This window comes from Strigops habroptila, chromosome 4 (genome assembly GCF_004027225.2).
Source record: "Strigops habroptila isolate Jane chromosome 4, bStrHab1.2.pri, whole genome shotgun sequence".
Classification (NCBI taxonomy): domain Eukaryota; kingdom Metazoa; phylum Chordata; class Aves; order Psittaciformes; family Psittacidae; genus Strigops; species Strigops habroptila.
Genome location: NC_046358.1, coordinates 65309730 through 65329747, shown reverse-complemented (window position 1 = coordinate 65329747; position 20018 = coordinate 65309730). Strand labels below are relative to the sequence as shown.

At 40.0% G+C, this 20018-nt stretch overlaps 1 protein-coding gene across 4 annotated transcripts; it reads right to left on the bottom strand.

The window, feature by feature from the left end:
• Positions 1-1628: 1628 nt before the first annotated feature.
• On the bottom strand, positions 1629-20015 carry NADSYN1 (NAD synthetase 1). Of its 4 annotated transcripts, XM_030484676.1 has the most exons (21): positions 19918-20015; positions 19698-19758; positions 19122-19238; positions 17993-18046; positions 17532-17621; positions 16436-16487; positions 15654-15742; positions 14239-14356; positions 13791-13922; positions 12689-12763; positions 12390-12514; positions 12137-12185; positions 11392-11494; positions 10561-10729; positions 10075-10210; positions 8646-8752; positions 7699-7830; positions 6727-6796; positions 5800-5928; positions 4947-5123; positions 1629-2175 (listed from the first exon to the last, which is right to left on the bottom strand). In XM_030484676.1, exons 1-21 carry the CDS (start codon positions 20000-20002, stop codon positions 2122-2124), a joined length of 2124 nt encoding a protein of 707 aa, XP_030340536.1. In that variant the 5' UTR covers positions 20003-20015; the 3' UTR covers positions 1629-2121. The 4 variants fall into 4 exon arrangements, with proteins under 4 accessions (XP_030340536.1, XP_030340537.1, XP_030340538.1 ...); XM_030484677.1 differs by lacking the exon at positions 5800-5928; XM_030484678.1 differs by lacking the exon at positions 13791-13922.
• Between the last annotated feature and the right edge of the window lie 3 nt (positions 20016-20018).

Below are 20018 nucleotides of genomic sequence, written 5' to 3'. Positions count from 1 at the left end.
AAATAGAAGTTAGTGTTGATAACAGTTGAACTAAGGGCTACACACTAGGGAAAAATTCAGAATAATAAAAGGAAAGTAGGGGTGGGCTGGTACAATCTATATTCAGCACTAGCAGGTAAGAAAGAATATGCAATTTGTATACATGGTGTAATTGCCATTGCGAAGAAGCACAACTGTCCTATCATTAAGTGTCTGAAATATTCAGGGTAACCAAAGTAACATGAAACACATGTAAACAATGTTTTATTTTTGCTATTATTTTTTATTTGAATGAAAGCAAATGTTTCCTTTTTTCCTCTTCTGTGATTGTCAAGGAAGAGAATCGGTAGCTTCAGGGAATCAAAAAAAGGAAATAAGAAGCCTTCAAATATACAATGAACTTCTGTTTGAAATTCATCCAGCTCTCTCTGGCCAGAACGGGAAGTGGAAGTGTTCAACTGATAGTGAAGGAAGGTAAATCTCAGCTGAGGTTTTCCATCAAACATAAACCTCTTAGTACCAGCAATATCCAATAAGGTAAGGTAGTATGTTTTTACATGAATACCACATAACAAACCCACCAAGAACAATGCAGCATCTTTAACTGCAAGTGAATCAACTCTCTCTTTCTGGATTATGGAAAACAAATGTGGAGAACATGCCCTTTTAGCAGGCATTTTTCATTAGCACAACGTACGACCAGCTTTAAGACTCTCACTTGTCCCAAGCTCCCCTGCTGTCGCACTCATAGCATTGTTTGCCCAGAACCTCAAAAATGCAGTTCTAGTTTGTTTTCCCTGCTAAAAGCACAGCTTTCAAATTTTTTTGTTTGTATTTAAAAAAAAAAAAAAAAAAAAAAAAACCACAGTAGAACTGGCCAAACATTAAATGAATTTTTTATTATTCCATAGCATTGGACATATTTAAAAGATCAATGAAGTTGTGAAGTTAAAATAACTTTTTGCAAACAGTAGGTGGAAGATGCTGAAGGGAAGCTGGCTTTATACTTCATTCTGCAGTACTGACTCCATTTCCAGATGTTTTACACCCAAGCGAGCTTGATTCCAACAGCAAAGGGATTACGCGGACAAGTCCAACTGCTCACTGCTGGCATGGTCACTGATAAGAGGTCACACCTCCCGGACAGGCAGCACCAGAGCATATAGGAATAACAACAGTGGCATGGATATCAACCTTGTGTCCTCTCTATTCAAGATATCATGCACCAGAAGATATTTCTTATTTCAGGTACACCGATCACCTTTACACATCAAAAATGCCAGGAGGGAAATCACACCAATCCAACTTTATTCAAATTCCTTAAAATACAACTGAGGATCTTGGTGAGCAGTAACAACTAAGCAATCCCCCAACCATCCTGATGAAGCAGGTATCGCTCCTCTCCGAGAAAATTAAGTCAAAAGATTTTAAAGTTTATTGTCACAGGTTACCCAGCAAGTAGATGCAAAACAAGAAGCTGAACTCTAAGTTGGATACCGCTAACAAGGGGATCACCCATCTGTTTCAAGTTAGACCTACTTCCAATCCTTTGCCAAATTAGACCTTATGTGGCCATTGAAAACACTGGACCAGACAGCATAGCCCATGCTAGCTAAATAAAAAAACATGTAAAGTAAGAACTGAGCCAATTAGCATTACAAAATTACAAGTTTATTGCAAAGTAAAATGAGTTTTTCCCCTCTACAGCACATGCCAGAGCTGTTAAAATTTTATACTTTCAGCTAAATGTTACTCAAAAACCATATCCCAAGTTGTCAGAATCAAACTTTATACTCGCGTATGTATTCACTTTCACAGAAGAGTAAGTACCCTGCATTTATTTATGATTGATCAGCTTATCCAAATATTTTCAATGAAAGGCTATTAACTCAAGAAGTTGAAGAAAATCCTTAATAAATGATTCCTCAGCCAAACTACAGTGTAAGCATATTGGGAATAAAGTGGGCAGTCAATCAAAATGAAAGAAAAAAAAAAAAAAGAATTATTAAAAATACCATTTACTATGGTCATGTCAACAATTGTTTGTGTCACCTCTGCCCATCATCACAGTATTACTCCAGTTTTGAACATTCTGCTATTCTGCTTAGCAAGTTAATTACCACAGTTAAACAAGACAGCAAATCAGTCCACATCTTCAACTAGAGAAATTTCTTCCTTTTTTTCTATCTTGGATACCTGCAAGTTAAAAGGAAATTGATTCAATAATAACTGAAATAATTATATATTACATATATATATAAAAAAATAATAGCACAAGTAAGTTTGCATTTAATGTCTCTGGTCTTTTCAGATTTCCATCATAAAGCAGTGCAGAGCCCAGATTTCCCAGGAACTGACAGCAGGGTATGCTCTAGCGAAAAACTGAGCTAAATAGGGTGTTGCAGTCGAAAGAGAAGATCAAACTTTCTTCCTGCCCACCTCCCTAACCTTCCCTTCCCCCCCTTCCTCCCTCCCGAGTTCCCACTTTTTGTGGTTTGGTCAGTTTGGCAACTTCAGACCAGTCAGATCAGATCAGGCCATAACCTGAAATCCTTCCCCTAACAGAGAGTCTAGAGTAATTAAAACTGAGACAGGAAATGCTTTTCACACACACATACACAGTTTTACAAAACTGACCGTCACTGTTCTTAAAACTTAAGAAAAGCAATTACCTTATATTAAGCTTATATTACCTTATATTAAGCTAGGCTGTTGTTAAGACTAACAATATAAATAGTTTCAGAAAGTATTCTACAAACCCCTGGAGGATAGACCAAGAGCAAGAGCAAGAAACACAGTGTTCTCTACATTATCTAAAACTCTGGAAAATCCAGTTCTACATTCCCCAAATCTGTGGGGATATATTAAAGGGAGGGTCAATATTAAAAATTCCCTGTTCTTATGTTCTTCCTTCGACATCTGCTGCTGGTCATGAGAGAGACACACAAAGATACTCAGGTTGATAAATCTTTTGGTTTGACCAAATGCAGCTGATCTTGTGTAAGCACTGCAAAAAGCAGAAGACAGACTGCAGATACCGGATCCTCAGAGGCAGGTGTGCCAGCTTTCTTCTGCACTATGTCACTGGTCCTTCATATTATGCCAGCTATTAAAATCCCAATGAACGTTCTGACACCGTGGAAGTCTTAAAGTGCACGCTCTGACCACATATCTTTTATGTAACTCAAAGGCAGAAGCTACAGGAGTTCCTAGGGCTGCTCTATACCACTAGAAACTTATCACCCAGGTGGAACCTTCAGCTAGGCAGAGGTTAATGATATTAAGACTCCAAGGGCAAATCCAGCAACTGCCAGCAAACGCTATTATCTCAACTTCCTCTTACTGCTGTTCCTTCTGCAGCAAATACAGAGGCACTTTTGCACTTCAAAGAGTGGGTAACTACATTGGCTTGACTACAGTACATGCATCCGAAGCAGAAAAGTACTTCTCACAAATCCAATGGATTTCTCTGTCATTAGCACTCCAAACCATTTCCCTTCACACATGGGCTTAAGCTGTAACATGACTCTTCTACAAGAAAATCCAGCATTACCTAACTAAAGATGGATTTTATGTCATCCGGAGTTTATGCCTTATTTTCACAGTCCTGTTACTACACCAAAAGCGCCTTAAATGTGGATTAAGTCCCAGGAGCACAATTATAAGTGAGACACTGTACTAGCGAGTGCTTGTCTTCAGAATTACAATTGTGCTGGATATGCACAGTAAGTGGAAACTCTTACAGTATTGCCTTTCTTGAATAGGGCAGATCTGACTCACCTTATTGCAAGTCATCATTTTCCAGTCTTGCAAAAAGCTAACTCATTGTTATGGATATCAGTTCAGGTTACTGTTACCTACATAACAGATTCTTCCCCAAACTTGACTCCCGTTTCCAGGAATAAGTTGCAATGGCTAGTACCCTTGCACAGCACTACTGCTATTTCATACAAATGTAGTTAAAGAGTGTAACAATATCCTGGATCACAAAAATAATATCTTAATCACAGTTACTGTAAGCATTAAATAATTACATTTTGGTCCAAGCCCTACAAAAATATTTTATCCAACTCCCGCTGAGGCCAAAAGAACTTTTGTCATGGACTTTCGTGGGAAAAAGTCCAAAATGATGGAAAAAAGTCCCCCACCATACAGACCTACAAAACAGTGATGCACATGGTGGGTTTTATCCTAGGTTTAAAGGTAATAAAACACCTTTTATTACAACATGTCTGGCATTTCACACTCAAGGGAATTAATATTTTATTACACATATAAACATATTCTTAAAAGCAACTGAGGTGTAAAATCTCTGGCAGAAAAAAACCTCCAAGGTGCTAAAATTCTTCAGCACTTTTGCGTTAAAAAAATGCATTAAAATAACATCAAAGATGTAACTAAAAAATACAAAGTTAAGCACAGTTCTGATAATTGGTTGAGCTCCTCCACACCTCACAGTGCTCAAACTAAGCACTGTACCATTACTATTGCTGTATCTGAGCAAACACGTATTTGTGAGCCAACTGACTTAAGCTTGCAGAAGCAGGTGGGAGAAGCATTCACAACAAATTGCTGCCTCTTACTGGCTTTTCCTACACAGATCCAGGTCAAGTCTTAATCCCATAATTAAAGAGATCCCTTCAGACAGACCCTGAACTGAAATGCATAAGCTCATTCTCTGCAGTAGCACAACGAGTATGGGTACACCTATTAGTTTCTGGCCTCAGTACACATATTCTCTTTCTTTTCCTTCTTCTTGCTTCCACAGCATTATGACAAGCTGTACTTAACAATGGAAACAAAACAAAACAAACAACACAGCAGTTGAAAAGAACACTCACAAGTATTTGTTATAACTATTACATCCTAAATGCTAGCTGTCTTCTATTGGAGATTCACTGGAACTGAGCTTGTCCCATTGTGAGGGCTTTAAATACAAAACTACACAAGAAGGAGAAGGCGTTTACCTCTTTATCTATACACCTAAATTGCCAGGACCATGTAGTGTTATAAAGGAAAGGCCTCAGGTCAAACCGGTTGTCATCTGGACTGTAGTTTTCAGCATGGTAGGAAGGAGTGAGGGTGGTCATTTTATGTCTGTTAAGTGAATACATCCTGAAGAAATGTTTAACCTTCAATGCCACCTGGTGTACAAAAAAATATAGCTTTGAATCACATGAAGTTTCTTAGTATTTAAAAAATTTAGAGGAGAGCAGTATTTTGGAGACTGTGTTCTAGCTTTACACATCCATTTTCTTCCACTAACATTTTTATAAATTATCTACAACTACTATGAATCCCTGCAGATGACCCTGCCTATGAGAAGCATTTAAAACCATTTTTAGACACTCGTAAAAAATCTAGACACCAGTCTTTCCAATTCAGGCGACAACCTGACCTTGTTCCTTTATGTACAAGAAGGGAAGAACTACGTAACAGCAAAGCAGACAGCTCTGCAGCATAGATATTCTTTCAAAGCAAGAGCCAAGTTCTGTCTCAGAATACACAACCACAAAGATTCAAGAGTAGTTAGCCATGTGTATTTCAGAGAATACTTTTCCCCTGAAGGTATAGTTCTGAAGTAATTGTTTTCAAGTTACCCAATTACTGTTCTAACAACGTGCAACACAGACAACAGGCTGCATTAAGAGATGCATACCAATTCTTCCAGAGTATTATGCTACAGCTGTAGAATAATCTCTAAGCACAGAATAATTAAACTATCCTTTTCCATTCAAAGGAACTCTACTCAACCTTTCTCCAAACATACTCTACTCTGGCAAAGATATTATATGATTCGATTATTTTTTTTAATATTACCTCTCTTGGAGTACAAATTTCCTTCCACATACTAATCAGCTTACAGAACATACTGTATGGTCCAGCCTTTGCAATTTTTCTTAATTTGCCATAGATGGAGAGCTCTGCATATGTCATTCCCATATCCACCTGCAATCACACACACATAAAGTCACTGAAAATCTTAATTACGCAAATTCTAATTCATAGTTTTACGGAGCAATTACAATAACCCAGTTTAAACACACACCAAAATGAAACTGCCAATGATCAGAAAGACAGTCATATTACGAGCAGAAGAAAACAAACCTACTGAAATCTCTCTGAAACAGGAGATGTGAAATCCTACCACGAACATATTTGATTCGTATTTTATCTGGCTAGTGAAAACATTTCTTTCCTGACAAATATTTGTTCATTTTCCCTTCCAGGTAGCTCAAATGTATTGTAAGGTAAGGCCAATTAAAGAAAACCACTAATTCTAGTTCAGCAACCTACTGCTTTATCATAAAGACCTTCAGTCTTCAATAATTATATATCCAGCAGCCTGCAGGGGTAGTTGTTACTATCCCTGCCCTCTCTTATCCATGTGGAAAGCACAGGGAGAAGAGGAAGGGCTGTGCCACCAGTTATTTCAACAGCAGTAAGGCCCTGATTGACTCTCTTTAGATATTAAGAAACTTTAAAGCAAACTGAATTTCAGAACACCTGTCCTTCTAAGTGCCCAAAATAGAAAACAGTTATAAAAAAAAAAAGTTAATTTGCTGTTTTGGAAAAAAATAGATACGGCAGGTGTAGGATATTAATGCCTTGTCAGCAGGTTTAAGATGATTTAAAACGTGCTTATCAATAAGCATGGATACATACAAGAGCAAACAGTAGTTACTGGACAAAACCCAACTTTGGGGATAAGGCTTACCAGACCATTTTAAAGTCACTGCCCATTACCTCATCAGTTTGAGCCACTTGTCCATCCACCAGGGGCTCTAACTCTGCAGTGGGTGGAGCTGACATGATGCTGTAAGAAAAAGGTAACAAGAAAAACATTAATTCTACCCAGCTTTGTGAGTACTAGTTAGCAAACTAGTTTGCTAAGCCTGGTTTGTTAAAAATCAAATGCTTTATTCAAAACTTGTTCAGGACATAAGCTACTAAAGAACTAGGTAATGCTAAAGAAGTGACACTTGCAAGCTGTTCCAGGTTTAAAAAGCAATGCTTTATACCAAAACATACATACATAAAGCCTCTGGTTCAAACAGTATGAACACAGGCTAAGAAAGTTGGGGCTGTTCTGCCTGGAGAAGAGAAGCTGTGTGGAGACCTCACAGCAGCCTTCCGGTATCTGAAGGGGGCCTACAAGGATGCTCTTCACTCTTCCTATCACTCTTCCTAGTGATAGGATAAGGGGTAATGGGTTTAAACTACAACAGGGGAAGTTCAGGTCAGATATAAGGAAGTTCTTCCCTGTGAGGGTGGTGGGACGTTGTCACAGATTGCCCAGAGAAGCTGTGGCTGCCCCATCCCCGGCAGTGTTCAAGGCCAGGTTGGTCAGAGCCTTGGGTGACATGGTCTAGTGGAAGGTGTCCCTGCCCATGGCAGGGGGTTGGAACTGGATGAGCTTAAGGTCCTTTCTAACCCAAACCATTCTATGAATCTGTGATTCTACGATTAAAAGCATCAATGTTTGCATACAGTAACTCCTAAGATTAGCATCATTTTCAGCACCCAGCGATTTACATTGTGTAAGCTACACAATCATTTAAAAACAGAGGGATGTGCAGAACACTCTTCTTCACTAGCATTTGCAATATTACTGTAGCATAACTCTATTAATAGAAAAAAAAGCAAAGCATATTGTCTGAAGTCCACAGTATGCTGCATACAAATACAGTCACCAAACACCACTGCTTCACTACTCACCTTCTGAGGGCTGTGAGGTGAAAATTTTCAATGCAATACTGAATGAAGTTCTTCAGATCAGTCTTGCTGATTCCACCAATGGGATTGATATCAGCGCTTGAGCAATCATACTTTGTCAGGTAACCTCGGAGACTGAGTAAGAAAGGACATGTTAGAGAGCAATAGGAAATAACGATGTAACATGAGTAAAATGTATAACAGTTTATACTATAGAGAATATATATATGTAGTATGAATACAGGGAAAAACAGACTGCATGTTGTTAATGTATTTATACATAAAGGGCAAACATGTTCAGCTGCAACAGGGCTACCCTAAACCCAGGAAATTGCCAGGAGGAGGAAAATGATATTTTAAACCATTCTGAAGCACTTCAAAACTGCCCATGCTAAGGTAATAGATTTGATGCAAAACAATCAAAATACTGTCCTGACCAACTGAAAAAAACCCCAAAACATTAATACCAAAACACCCACAGAACCAGCACACACTGTTCTCACAGCTTTAGAGGTTATCAATCCCACAATCTTATGGGGATTGCTTTAATCTTCAAATAGTCAGCTGCAAGGTCAATGCTCCAGGTTTTTAAAAGTTCCTTTTTTAACTCAAAGGTCACAGCTTAATTGCTAATACAGCAATTGAAAGATACAACCAATACGAGATTGGAAAGTTAACCTGGTAACTGCACAGGCAAGCTCTACTGATAACAGCTAAGGAAGGAACATTTTAGTGGAAGACTATGACAATACTTTGGCCAAATTTCTGAAAATTACACATTTTTCCATTGAGGCCGATCCAACTATTTTCATTAATTTCACTGCTATCAGCGTACTTTTAGCTTGTTGCCTGTTCTCAGTAATAATCTACACTGGGATTGGTAGAGTTGCAAGGAAATGCAGTGACCTGCTCTCAGTTCACCTGGTTTTAGGTCTCTAACTTTCACCAACCTTTCATCCACGTTGGCTGATCCTAGCACCAGAAGTCCCCCTGGCATCCCACGAGCCCATAGTGTCAGCTGGGCAAACAGGTAGGCAAGGACCATTCTTATTCTAGCCTGTAAAGGGAAATGAAAAATAAAGCTAACTTGCAAAGCAGAATAATTCCTCCCAAATCACTTTTCTTAATCAATTCCCTAAACAAACCCACAAGGAACAAAATACAAGAGGAGCAAGCACCACTGCAAGAAGAATGGTGTTGTGGAGAAGATGCCAAACACACATAGGAAAACCAGGCTCGGTATCCACTCCTGCCACGGACTTCCGTGACCAAGCAAGTTCATTCTACTACAAATTGCAGAATGGAGAACAGTTGCCATTTCCTACCTCCTACAAGCTTCAGTAAGGATCCATGAGGGATGAAGCATGCAGATAAACCATCTGTCTACCGTACCCTTTTATGGGGCATTTGACTAAAGAGATTTATTTACATAAAATATGTAAAAAGTTCTTGTTGCTTTTGTTCCCTGAAACTCAACTTTTTCTAAGGGTGGTAATAACACCAAACAGACCTGAGATTCAACCTCCAGCAATAGCCACAACTGTATGTGATGTTAAGCAAATCATTGCACTCCTCTGCGACTAAAGCCTACCCCATTGCCAAAAAGCTGATAAAGGATTCAACGTTTACTTCCAGGAGACAGCTGGATTTCTCCAGTAACAGCATGGGGAGAAAGATTAAGTCTCCTGCTAACAAAACCAATCAAACACGACAATCAACATTTAGCCAGAATTAAACCAGAACTGCTAGTTAGGTTGGGAGCTTTTAATAATAGGCCAAAAAGAAAGCTATCAAGACAACAAAAGGTACAGGAGCCAGGGACTAGAAGTCACTAGGAAGCTGTTTTCCATGAGTCTATAGGATATGTATACCAGCACTACCCAGGCACAGCACCAATCTGTTCCAACACAATGAAAATGTGTAACTGGAAATGTGTATTTAAGCCGCTTTTTATGAGTCTATCGAAGATTAAATACCTTCCAATGTAAAAAAAAAATTCTCTTCTTCCTTTTAAAACAGAGGACATCTAGGAATTGGGCTGAGTAAGCTTGACACCTCACACACAGCCTTTTAAAGGCTGCTAACATTCACCAGAGGAAAGTCTAGTATACATCAGCAATAATTTTGAGACTTGACCTGCCATCATCCTACTGGATTTCAGACTTGCCTGTTAGAATACTTTGCTGCTCATTTTCCTGACCTGGAAACTCCTTTCCGGTGGGATGCTTTTCCAAACAGCATCTGTACAAGTGCTATTGATGAGCTATAGGCATGTACTATTTCAGAAGGAGGGGGAAATAGAAGGAGGGAAAAAAAGCGGGGGGGGAGGGGAAGTGAAAAAGCAAGGGTCTGCCCTGATGCAGCCCACATGAAACCCACCTGCACATTCTGGAGAGCCAGGTTTTCTCTTTTACTCCCTCCAAAGACAGAAAACAGAGGAGTTCGACCTGTCACCACGCTGAAAATTCCCACAATAGCTTTCACTGCAGCATCTATGTTCAGATTGATGTGGTAGCTGAGAAGAATTCAGGCAGAAGTGACTCACTAGCACCATCTGGCCAGATAACATAGCATTAAAAAAAGGCCAAAAATGCACCCATCAAATGACATTTTAAGGCTGCTACCATCTCAGATCTGGTATGAAGAAACTTAGTAACACTTTGCAGAGTCTGTTTCCCAATGCCCATGTCCTCCACCAACTGCTTCTAAGTTTGCCTCACGTTTACACACTTAATGTCTGTAATACTCCTGTTTAACATACCTACTTTCCCACTTCTGTAATTTCCCATTTTAGAGTTTCAAAGTTTTACATTAAAGTCTATGCCAGAACACGATTTCCCACCCCCAGCACTTCTCAACTTGTACCTGCCTATTTGCTCAGCCAGGAGTTTTGCCCTGTTGCAAGTATCCTGGGAGGAGTTCTCACTAGCCATGTAGCAAGTGGTAAAGATACGTTTGCAAAACTCTCGAGGATCCTCAGGGACATAGGTCTCATCATTCACAATCCTGCACACATCAGCCAGCACATCTGCATCTGAGGACAAAGCAAAAGAAACAGAGCAAGAGCAGAAATTGCTGTGCTGCTGCTAGGCAAATACCTGGTATGCGTCTTGTATTCCAATTAAGCTTTACACTGCCCCTCACAAGTAAGATGACTCCATCATTTAACTCCCTAAACTCATTTTCATATATCGAAGAAAAGAATTACTGATTTTGCTGCTAATTTTGAACACGGAAATATTAAATCCTTTTGTTCTATGTTTTAAAGAAACTTCATACAAAATATGATCCCATGTGTACAAAGCATAGCTAAATGCAGATAGTCTACTTAAAGCCAGTTTAAGAGCTTGACCCACACATAATCATGTTTTGTAGTGCTGAATTCAACAAAAGGAGTAAATACTCATGATAAACTGAAATCTAAAACTACAAATCTAAATCTAAAACTACAACAGCCAACATTTTGAACGATACTCTAGACAGAAACTAGTCCGAGTTCCACATCCAATTCTTAAACCCAAAATTAAAACTACTAAGCCTATTCAAAGAACTGAAATTTGGGATTTCTGAAGAGATACAAAGGATTCCATTAGAACAAATGGGCAAGAGTCCACCACTAATGACCTCTTGCAACTACTCTTAACTTGTCCATAACCATTAGTAAGCATAGCTAGCCAGACACACGTATCTACTTACTTCCATTCTTGACTGCCAGGCAAACCTGATGACACATAGAATATACTACGCAAGCTGTAGCAGAGCTGTCAATTCCACCACTAAGAGGTAGGAGAAATCCTGCCTTGAAAACAGAGCAAGGAAGACATTCCAAATAGCAAAATTAGAAACATACTCTTGTAAAAAAATTACATATGCATTGTTCAAGTCTGCTTATATTCTGCTGGGGAAAAGCAAACCAACCAGACCTAGCAAACTCTCTTAATCTTTCATCAACAGGATAATCAAACAAGTAGTCAGTGTAAACCCCTGCTAGAAAATCTTTCATTATGTCTTTACCCTCCAGTAAGACAGAAAAGCTAATACTACATTTTTCAAACATATTTCACTGCTAAACTGAATTTCTAGTTCATGTCACTGCTTGTTTTAAACACCCCCATTATGCCACTGAAATATTATCCTTACTGAAAAAAAAACCAAACCCAAACAAACCAATGTTTCAAAGGAAAACAAACCCCCTTTATTAGGTAAGCTTGATTGTTGCTTTCAAAGAAAGCAGGGCTCCTAAGGAAAAGGTCTGAAGAGCATACTGATTTTACCCTTTGCATACAGGTTTTAAGTCTGAACAAGCTACCAGTGAAAAACTCAAACCTTGCACCTTGGACTAATATCACTTTGCACTAACAGCAGAAAGGATAATAATGTGCAGTGTCCCTATGGCGTAGATGATGTGTATGTCAAGACAAGGAATAAAACCAGTTCTTACCTGTTTGCTCCGCCTTAAATAGTCCCAAAGCCAACATGCAGGACCAAGGCTGAAATTAGAGGACATGCTTATTCCAAGAGGGTTATGGAATAAGACCTAAGCCAGTCAACATATTTACTGTGGTCTTCCAGTGAGATATTTTCTTTATTTAAATTTAAATAAGATCTTATGTTTATCTCTCTTGTTTGAGTTTTGGGGTTTGCTTGTTTTAAATCAAAATAATTTTCAAGCAACAGGTTCAGCACGTACTTACCTGATCTCCTCCTCAGGACTATGATGTCTCCACTGGATTGGCACACAAGTAGGTACAGCTACATCATCAGAACTTGATAGAGCAAAACTGACTTTTACTCTGGGATAAGGATTTACTTTACTTGCCTAAGCAAGAGAACAGAAGAATTACGAAGGCATCGATTTTAATGTAGCATATACTTGTAAAACATCAGATCTATAGAATACTGTGAAAATCAAGACATGCAAATACTCTTAAAGTTCAACAACTGTTCAAAGTTGGCAGAGTTTACAAACATAACCTCCATCAGGAATTCTTACCGCTAAGTTACGAGATGAAATCTCTGCTCTGTAACTTCGAACATCCTCCAAGTCCAGAGTGGCCACCAGCACCTCCTATGGAAAGGTTTTCAACATTAGATTGTTTCTACACAAACAGATACACAATGTTTGGCAGGCCTGGACTACAAAAACTGTTGGGGAAGAAGAATGCATGCATTTTTTTTTCAATACAGATTTTCCTGCTCACTTCACATGTCATTTCTGACTTGGCAGAATTACTTACATTACCAAGAGAGTGCAACTTGGGGAGATTTAGGTTGGATACAAGGAAGAAACTCTTCACTGTAGGAGCAGTGAGACCCTGGCATAGGCTGCCCAGAGAAGCTGTGGCTGCCCCATCCCTGGCAGTGTTCAAGGCCAGGTTGGACACAGGGGCTTGGAGCAACCTGCTCTAGTGGAAGGTGTCCCTGCCCATGGCAGGCGGTTGGAACTGGTTGAGCTTTAAGATCCCTTCCTACCAAAACCAGGCTGTGACTTTATGATTCCAAACTGACTTGCCTCACCGAGTACACCAGGACGCTCACAAATCACAACAAATTTATAGTGCTCATCAGATGGCCAAACAGGTTCACCATCAGTGGTGGCAAAAGACAAAAGGAAAAGGCAATAAACATACTGGGGAAAGAGATTAATTTGGCACATACTGTGAGGAAACCTATAACTTGGATAACCAATCTACTGAGAAACAGCTTCTTGAACTAAAACTCGACCTATCAAACCTTTTGGCTACCAAACCAGGTCATAATCAGTAAACTGCAAGCTTTGACCTTTTCTTTTTTTAGACAAGGGAATACAAGTTCACGGGATCTCTCCTACACAGAGTGATTGCACATGCAAACATTTTCATGAAGTTCCTCCACTGTGACAGCTCTTCCTTGCTCACAAAAGCAGGAGAGCTACTGTAGATCAGATGTGGGCAATTTGACTAGAAAAAACCTTAGATCGAGTTAAACAGCGTAAGAAAAATATATCTTCTTTAGTCTAGAGACATGGAATATCTGGAATGTCTGGAAAGTGTTGAGCATAAATATATCTGTATTAACTTCAGCTGTAACTAGCAGCTGTAGGTTGAATGTCTTACCACATCATCGAGTGAAAACTGGGATCCTTGTGCAACTGTTTCTCCATTCATCGAAATCATGGCACAGCCATCATAATATAGACGATCACCATCACAGCCTTTCTGGTTAGCTAAAATATATATTCCACCATTCTGGGAGGAAAACAAACATGCAGACAAAAAAGGTGCTTTTCAGAACATAGCAGCTGGCAGAACGTTAAAAGGCAAAATGTTATTTCTCTGTTCCTAACAATTCTGTGCTATAGACAGGGCACCCCAAAGAAGTACAGTCCCCCATAGCTGGTTCAATTAGGGAAGGTAATTGCAGGTAAGAAAACAAGAAACTTCACAACAAAGACTGTCAAGGCCCCCACGCTCATGCTATGTACTTGTCACAGGAAACTGCTCTGAGAAAACAAAATAAATAAGATGCAACCAAAACCTTCTTTTTTTTTTCTTAAGCATATACCTTTGCTGTGGTGGAATTCACCAAATCCACCCGGCTGCGAGCCTTCCGCAGCACATGGTGACTCCCTGAAGAGTTAGCAAAGATTTCCACACCATCCAGTCCCATTTCAATATGAGGGCTGTCAAAGTAAAAGGGAGAAGCAAATTGAGCTGGTGATACTATGCTGTAAGGTATCATTTAAAACCACTGACAAGTAAAAACATCTTTTTCAGGTTTCTGCATGTCTTAGCTCAAACAAGGACAGGACTTTGAAAAACACCTGTTTTCTTGCATTGCCTCACTCTTCTCTCAAAGAGCATTAATGGCTGCAGAGGGCAGAAGGGATTTTGCTCATTCTGTTCTAAATTAAATACCTCCTACTTGATAGAAACACAGGTCTCAAAGAAAGAGAGAACAAGACAATCCTGGTCTGAAAGGGCAACACAGAGATATTCTTACAAGGTCAGTTGTCCCGTTTTCCTTCTCTCAGTAAATCCAAAAGCATAAGCAAACAGAACCATGAAAAGGAGATTTCTACTGTTCTTTTTCTTTCCCCAATGTCAAAAGAACTAATAAAAAAACCCCACATCTTTGTCTGTAACATAGCACACCTTCTGCAGTTACAGGGAAATTAATGTCTGTAACTGGGAGATCTGGAACACCATTTGGAAGATATCGTTTATTTTCTGTTGACTGCAACAGCTTTCATGCAACCGCATCTCCACCCACACCAGACCTTTGTGAATGTGATCTACTTCGTCATTCGGAAGAACTTCAAATTGTTGCAGGAACTAAAACAGCGAAAGGAATAATTGCTTAAGGGCACTAGGTTTGGCTTCCCCTCAGTGACCTTCTCCTGTTTCCTTCTGCATTGTCTGATGCCGGTTAAAAAGTAAAGCAGAAGGATTAAGCTAACAGCTAAATAGAATAAAAATAAGTGATACATCTCAAAGCGATGTTGCCTAGAAGCTTATGCTCTAGCTTGTCAAATCATAGAATCATAGAATGGTTTGGGTTGGAAAGGACCTTAAAGATCACCTGGTTCCAACCCCCTCTGTTAAGTGGAATGCTTTGGAGGAGTTGCTCAAAGGCAAAGATAAAAAGAATAGGGTAATTAAAATAAAAAGACCTTCTATTAGTCTCAAATTTTTGAGAGTAGGTACAGTGAGTGGGAATAATATGGGATTATAATTACTAGAAAAAAATCAATACTATAATCTGATACAAAATAACTGTCACTTTGACTTGATATGGATCTAGCCTAGTGAATCTTTTACCATGATGTATTTATTGCTCCTAATGATATTTTAGCTTGCTGGCACTTTCTGAAGGTTATACTACATAGAAGAATAACCAGCAGATTTTTTCCCCTCAAACATTTATTTTGGGCAGGTCCAGGGTATGTTTTGGGTTACTTCTCATTTCTTCTTCTCTACCTGTTTGGTGCCCAGAGTTCTTCACATATTTCTGCCCCCAGGCAGGTATCTTTGGTTGCTAGCACTGCATCCCCAAAAGGAACAGTTTCCTGAGAAAAAACAAGAACACATAGGCAATAGAAAAATCTGTTCAGTTCAAAAAGTTAACTACAAATCTCAAAACTATATCAAAATTGAATACTTATGTGGAGTGACACAATATTAATCACATTACACCTTCCTTCATTTTATACCAAGTTTAAGTAAGAAAAAAAAAAAAGCTCTAAACTACAAATTTCTGGATTGTACTAATAATCTGTGTTGACAGTATTCAGACCCAGTGCTTTTCTCCAGGACAGGAAAACTGCTTCTGAAATAAACAATCTACGAAACAGAGATTGTCTTTTGCTAGGAATCATGCTCATGCTTTAGCAGGAAATAACCCAAGTTTTAGAGCCTTCTGAATCAAGAAGGGTAATTCTTTTTACCTCAAAAGGCACGCTCATTTCTAGTCTCCAGCCCAGACAAACTCAGTACCAGAATTGTGCAAACTAAGACAATGAAGGTCCTGTGTATACAAATGACTGAGGCAAACTTAAAGTTTAGTCGCTTTGCTGCCAAATGCTAATATAAAAAAGGTTAAATTATGCTCTATAACGTAACTGAGAACACCTATGAATCTACAACACAACTGACAGCAGAATTTGGTGCACTACAGTTTTATGCCACCAATTCTATTAAATTGCTGTATCTGGAAAACGCTAAAGTTAAAAAGAAAAATTAAAAAAATCCTTTAAACTTACCTGTCCAGTCACTTCCTGAATTATCCTAGGTAGAAAATACTCCTCCACATGCCTAAAGCAGGTTTATAGGTTGTTAATATACACAGTTATGTGAATCATAGCATACAAACTAATTCTCATTTCCACATTTTCTCACCTTCTAACACTGATTAAAGAAACTGTACTTCAGTTGTGCAGAGCTGTGTATGTTTAAAAAATATCCAAAAAAAGGAAGTTCATACTTTCTGTGAAATTAATCAGTAATGTTAAGATTATAAGCTAGCAACATCCCACTTTGCTTCATAAATGCATGGTAAACACTGCTGCATCCTAGCTATAAACTAGACTTAACAAAGAATCAATTGTACCATAGAATCATAGAATCCCAGAATTGGGTTGGAAGGGACCTTAAAGCTCATCCAGTTCCAACCCCCTGCCATGGGCTGGGACACCTTCCACTAGAGCAGGTTGCTCCAAGCCCCGTCCAGCCTGGCCTTGAACACTGCCAGGGATGGGGCAGCCACAGCTTCTCTGATCACCCCATGGAAGTCAATCACCAAATAAAAGTTTCTCTTTTTGCAGTATTACTACATGAGTAACTCAGAATTCATCTGGAATTGCCTGAGGTCAGGAGGACAGATACTCTGGAGCTCTCTGAGAAGTACTTCACCAAGACCATCATGGTAGAACCATTCTCTGGACTACAGGATGAGTGCACAGCATTGGAGACAAGCATCAAGCGTATTTCCAGCATCCCAAGGTATACAGCTTTCATTCACTGCAGTCATTAAGATTCTGACAGAGCTCATCCCTTTCACATTGCTTTTCAGTTTAATTGCTATTGAACAGGATGCAGCAATCGAGCAGATAAACACAGGCTCTTCCAATCCCAAACTACACATAGTTAAAAGTAGACACAAGGAAAATGCTTCCTTCCAGCTCAGCAACTCAAGAGTTTCACTGTACTTAAGTTTTCTAACTGACCTTCAATTATGTAGCTCAGCTGACTCTGCCTTGCTGCAGCACTCATCATTGCTATAGAGATTTCAGTCCTCAGGCTTAGGCTGCAAGCAGCAAGCTGTGGTTTTAAACACAATTTTAATGCTAGCCAGCTTACCTTGCTTTGGTCCATGGGGTAAACCATCGAAGTTCCCTGTAGTTTCCTGTATTTGCCAATGAGATTTTTGGTCTAATGAGAAGAATTTTTCTTACAACATAAAACAAAACAGAAAGCATGAGTTAAGACCTGATGTACAGTCAAACAAAATAGAATATTAATACCAACTCTTTTTTTTTATTATTATGATGATTTACATTAAACAACTACCACACACAGTAATTTTTAAAGGTTCTGTTTCCAGACTTAATGGATTTGTTCCTGGCATGTTTCAGAAAGCAGTGGAAATTTCCACACATTCAGAAAAGAAAAAAGAGATAAGGGAAAACATTAGTTGTCTCTCTAAAATGTAGCAAGGTAGGAAGACAGCTCCATCACTCTACATAGCACTGAAGAATCTTTCTTGAAGGCCACACATGTCTCTGAAAGCATATACTAATGTATTGTCTCACAAAACTTACTTATTTAAAAAGATCACTCGACAATTGTAGCGAACATTTCTGTGCAGAACAGGCCTGTGAAAATAAGAAGCAAAGTTACCAGCAGCTGAGCTCATTAAACAAAATCTAAATAAGCCATAGAATCTACTTCACTGCACAAAACCTATTTTCAAGACAGAACTTCTACGCTATGTCATAAAAGGGAATTAAACAAAACATCAAATTTTAGCTTCTAAATTTTTAACTCAAACAGTTTTTTGCCAAATCAGAATTACTGTCCCTTCAGTCAATCTCAGATGTATCAACTACTGCCAGATCACTAGCTTGCATCAGGAACAAGCAGACCAGAAGAATCCCCCTGGTTGGGCTGACTGATTTTTGCTTTAAACTAGAAGAGGGGAGATTGAGATGAGATCTTCGGCAGAAGTGCTTCCCTGTGGGAGTGGTGAGGTGCTGACACAGGTTGCCCAGAGAAGCTGTGGCTGCCCCATCCCTGGCAGTGTTCAAGGCCAGGTTGGACAGGGCTTGGAGCAACCTGCTCTAGTGGAAGATGTCCCTGCCCATGGCAGGGGGTTAGAACTGGGTGAGCTTAAAGGTCCCTCCCAACCCAAACCAGTCTGGGATTCTATGCTTTAATCAAACCTGACTTCCTATGATAGTACCAGGCTATTTTGAAATAAAGCTAGCTTTATGTGTTTGTATCGATATTAACAAGTAGGTGTACATGATAACTGTAATTATAATTTATCACTCTTCACTGTCAGCACGTGACTTGCAGCAGTTTCAGCCATTCTGACATACACGGATGTTAAAGATGTCTGCCAGTCAAAGCCACCTGTGTCAGCACTGACACTCCTGAAGGAGAATCGATAAAGACCTTTGCGTTAAATGTAGTACAGAGTTCTACCCATAGCATTAGAGTTCCTACTGCTCTCTTGAAGGGCTTTACCATCAGAAATCTTTGAAAGGATCATGCTTCACAAAGCGTTTTGCACAATGCAGTCCTGTCATGGTATTTCTAAAGGAAAGTAATGCAGGTCCCAAAATGTGTTTGAAGGTTTGGTGCAGAGTCCTCACTATCCAGACACCCAGCAGAGGCAGTATTCCCCATGGACCTACCCCGTGACCACACATACACAACCAAACTTACATTCCCACATCACAGATAATATCTTGGGTAGCTGGAGACTCCAGAAGCTTTGCCAGAACTTGAAACGAGTGCAGGACTGTGTCAGACTCATAGTAGTGATCCAAGCACCCATAACCACTGCATTTAAAAAGAGAAGAAATAAGCCAAAACATTGCCGGAGCCAAGGGACCAGAACTTCCTCAGCCAATGAACATCTCATCGACTCAGGGAATTTATGTGGAACAGGAAGAAGTAGCACTACCAACACTGTCCCTACTGACAGCATTTAAAACTCTGTGGCATTGCTGTGATAGTCCTTCCCAGAGCAGCAGCCTGGCTGGAATTCAGAGCACTACGGTTTCCGTGGAGGAAGGCTTGCTGGGGAGGTCAAACAGAAGTGGTGGGTACCAGCCACATTTCCAAGAGAACCAGTGCTGTGCTTTCAACTACCTTGGTTTTCTTTGCAGTGACAGCCGTGTGCTCTAAACTACGTCCTGGGCAACACTAAGACTGAAGGCATGGCTCACTCTCTTACTGATGGTCTTTCAGTCATTAACTGGGAGCGAACCGAACCCAGACCCAACCAGGCGCTCTTACCAGATCTCCAGCTCCGGACCGAGCCGGTACCGGGCTCCATGGCTCTTTGCGATGCCAATACCTGGAAGAAGGTTGGATCAAACACCAGCCGGGGGCACCGGACCACCCTGCTCAGCACCACCCACAGCTCCCGCGGCTCCGGGAGCCGGACGGCACAAACCAGATAGTGCCTCCGCTGCCGCCCGGAGGAACGCGCGGGCGGACGGGCGCACACACTCACTTCTGACAATCCTCGTCAGGTTGCCCTCAAAGTCGAGGGCCCACTGGTTGAGAGTACAGGCGGCCACAGTCACCGCTCTACCCATGGCGGCCCCGCCGCTT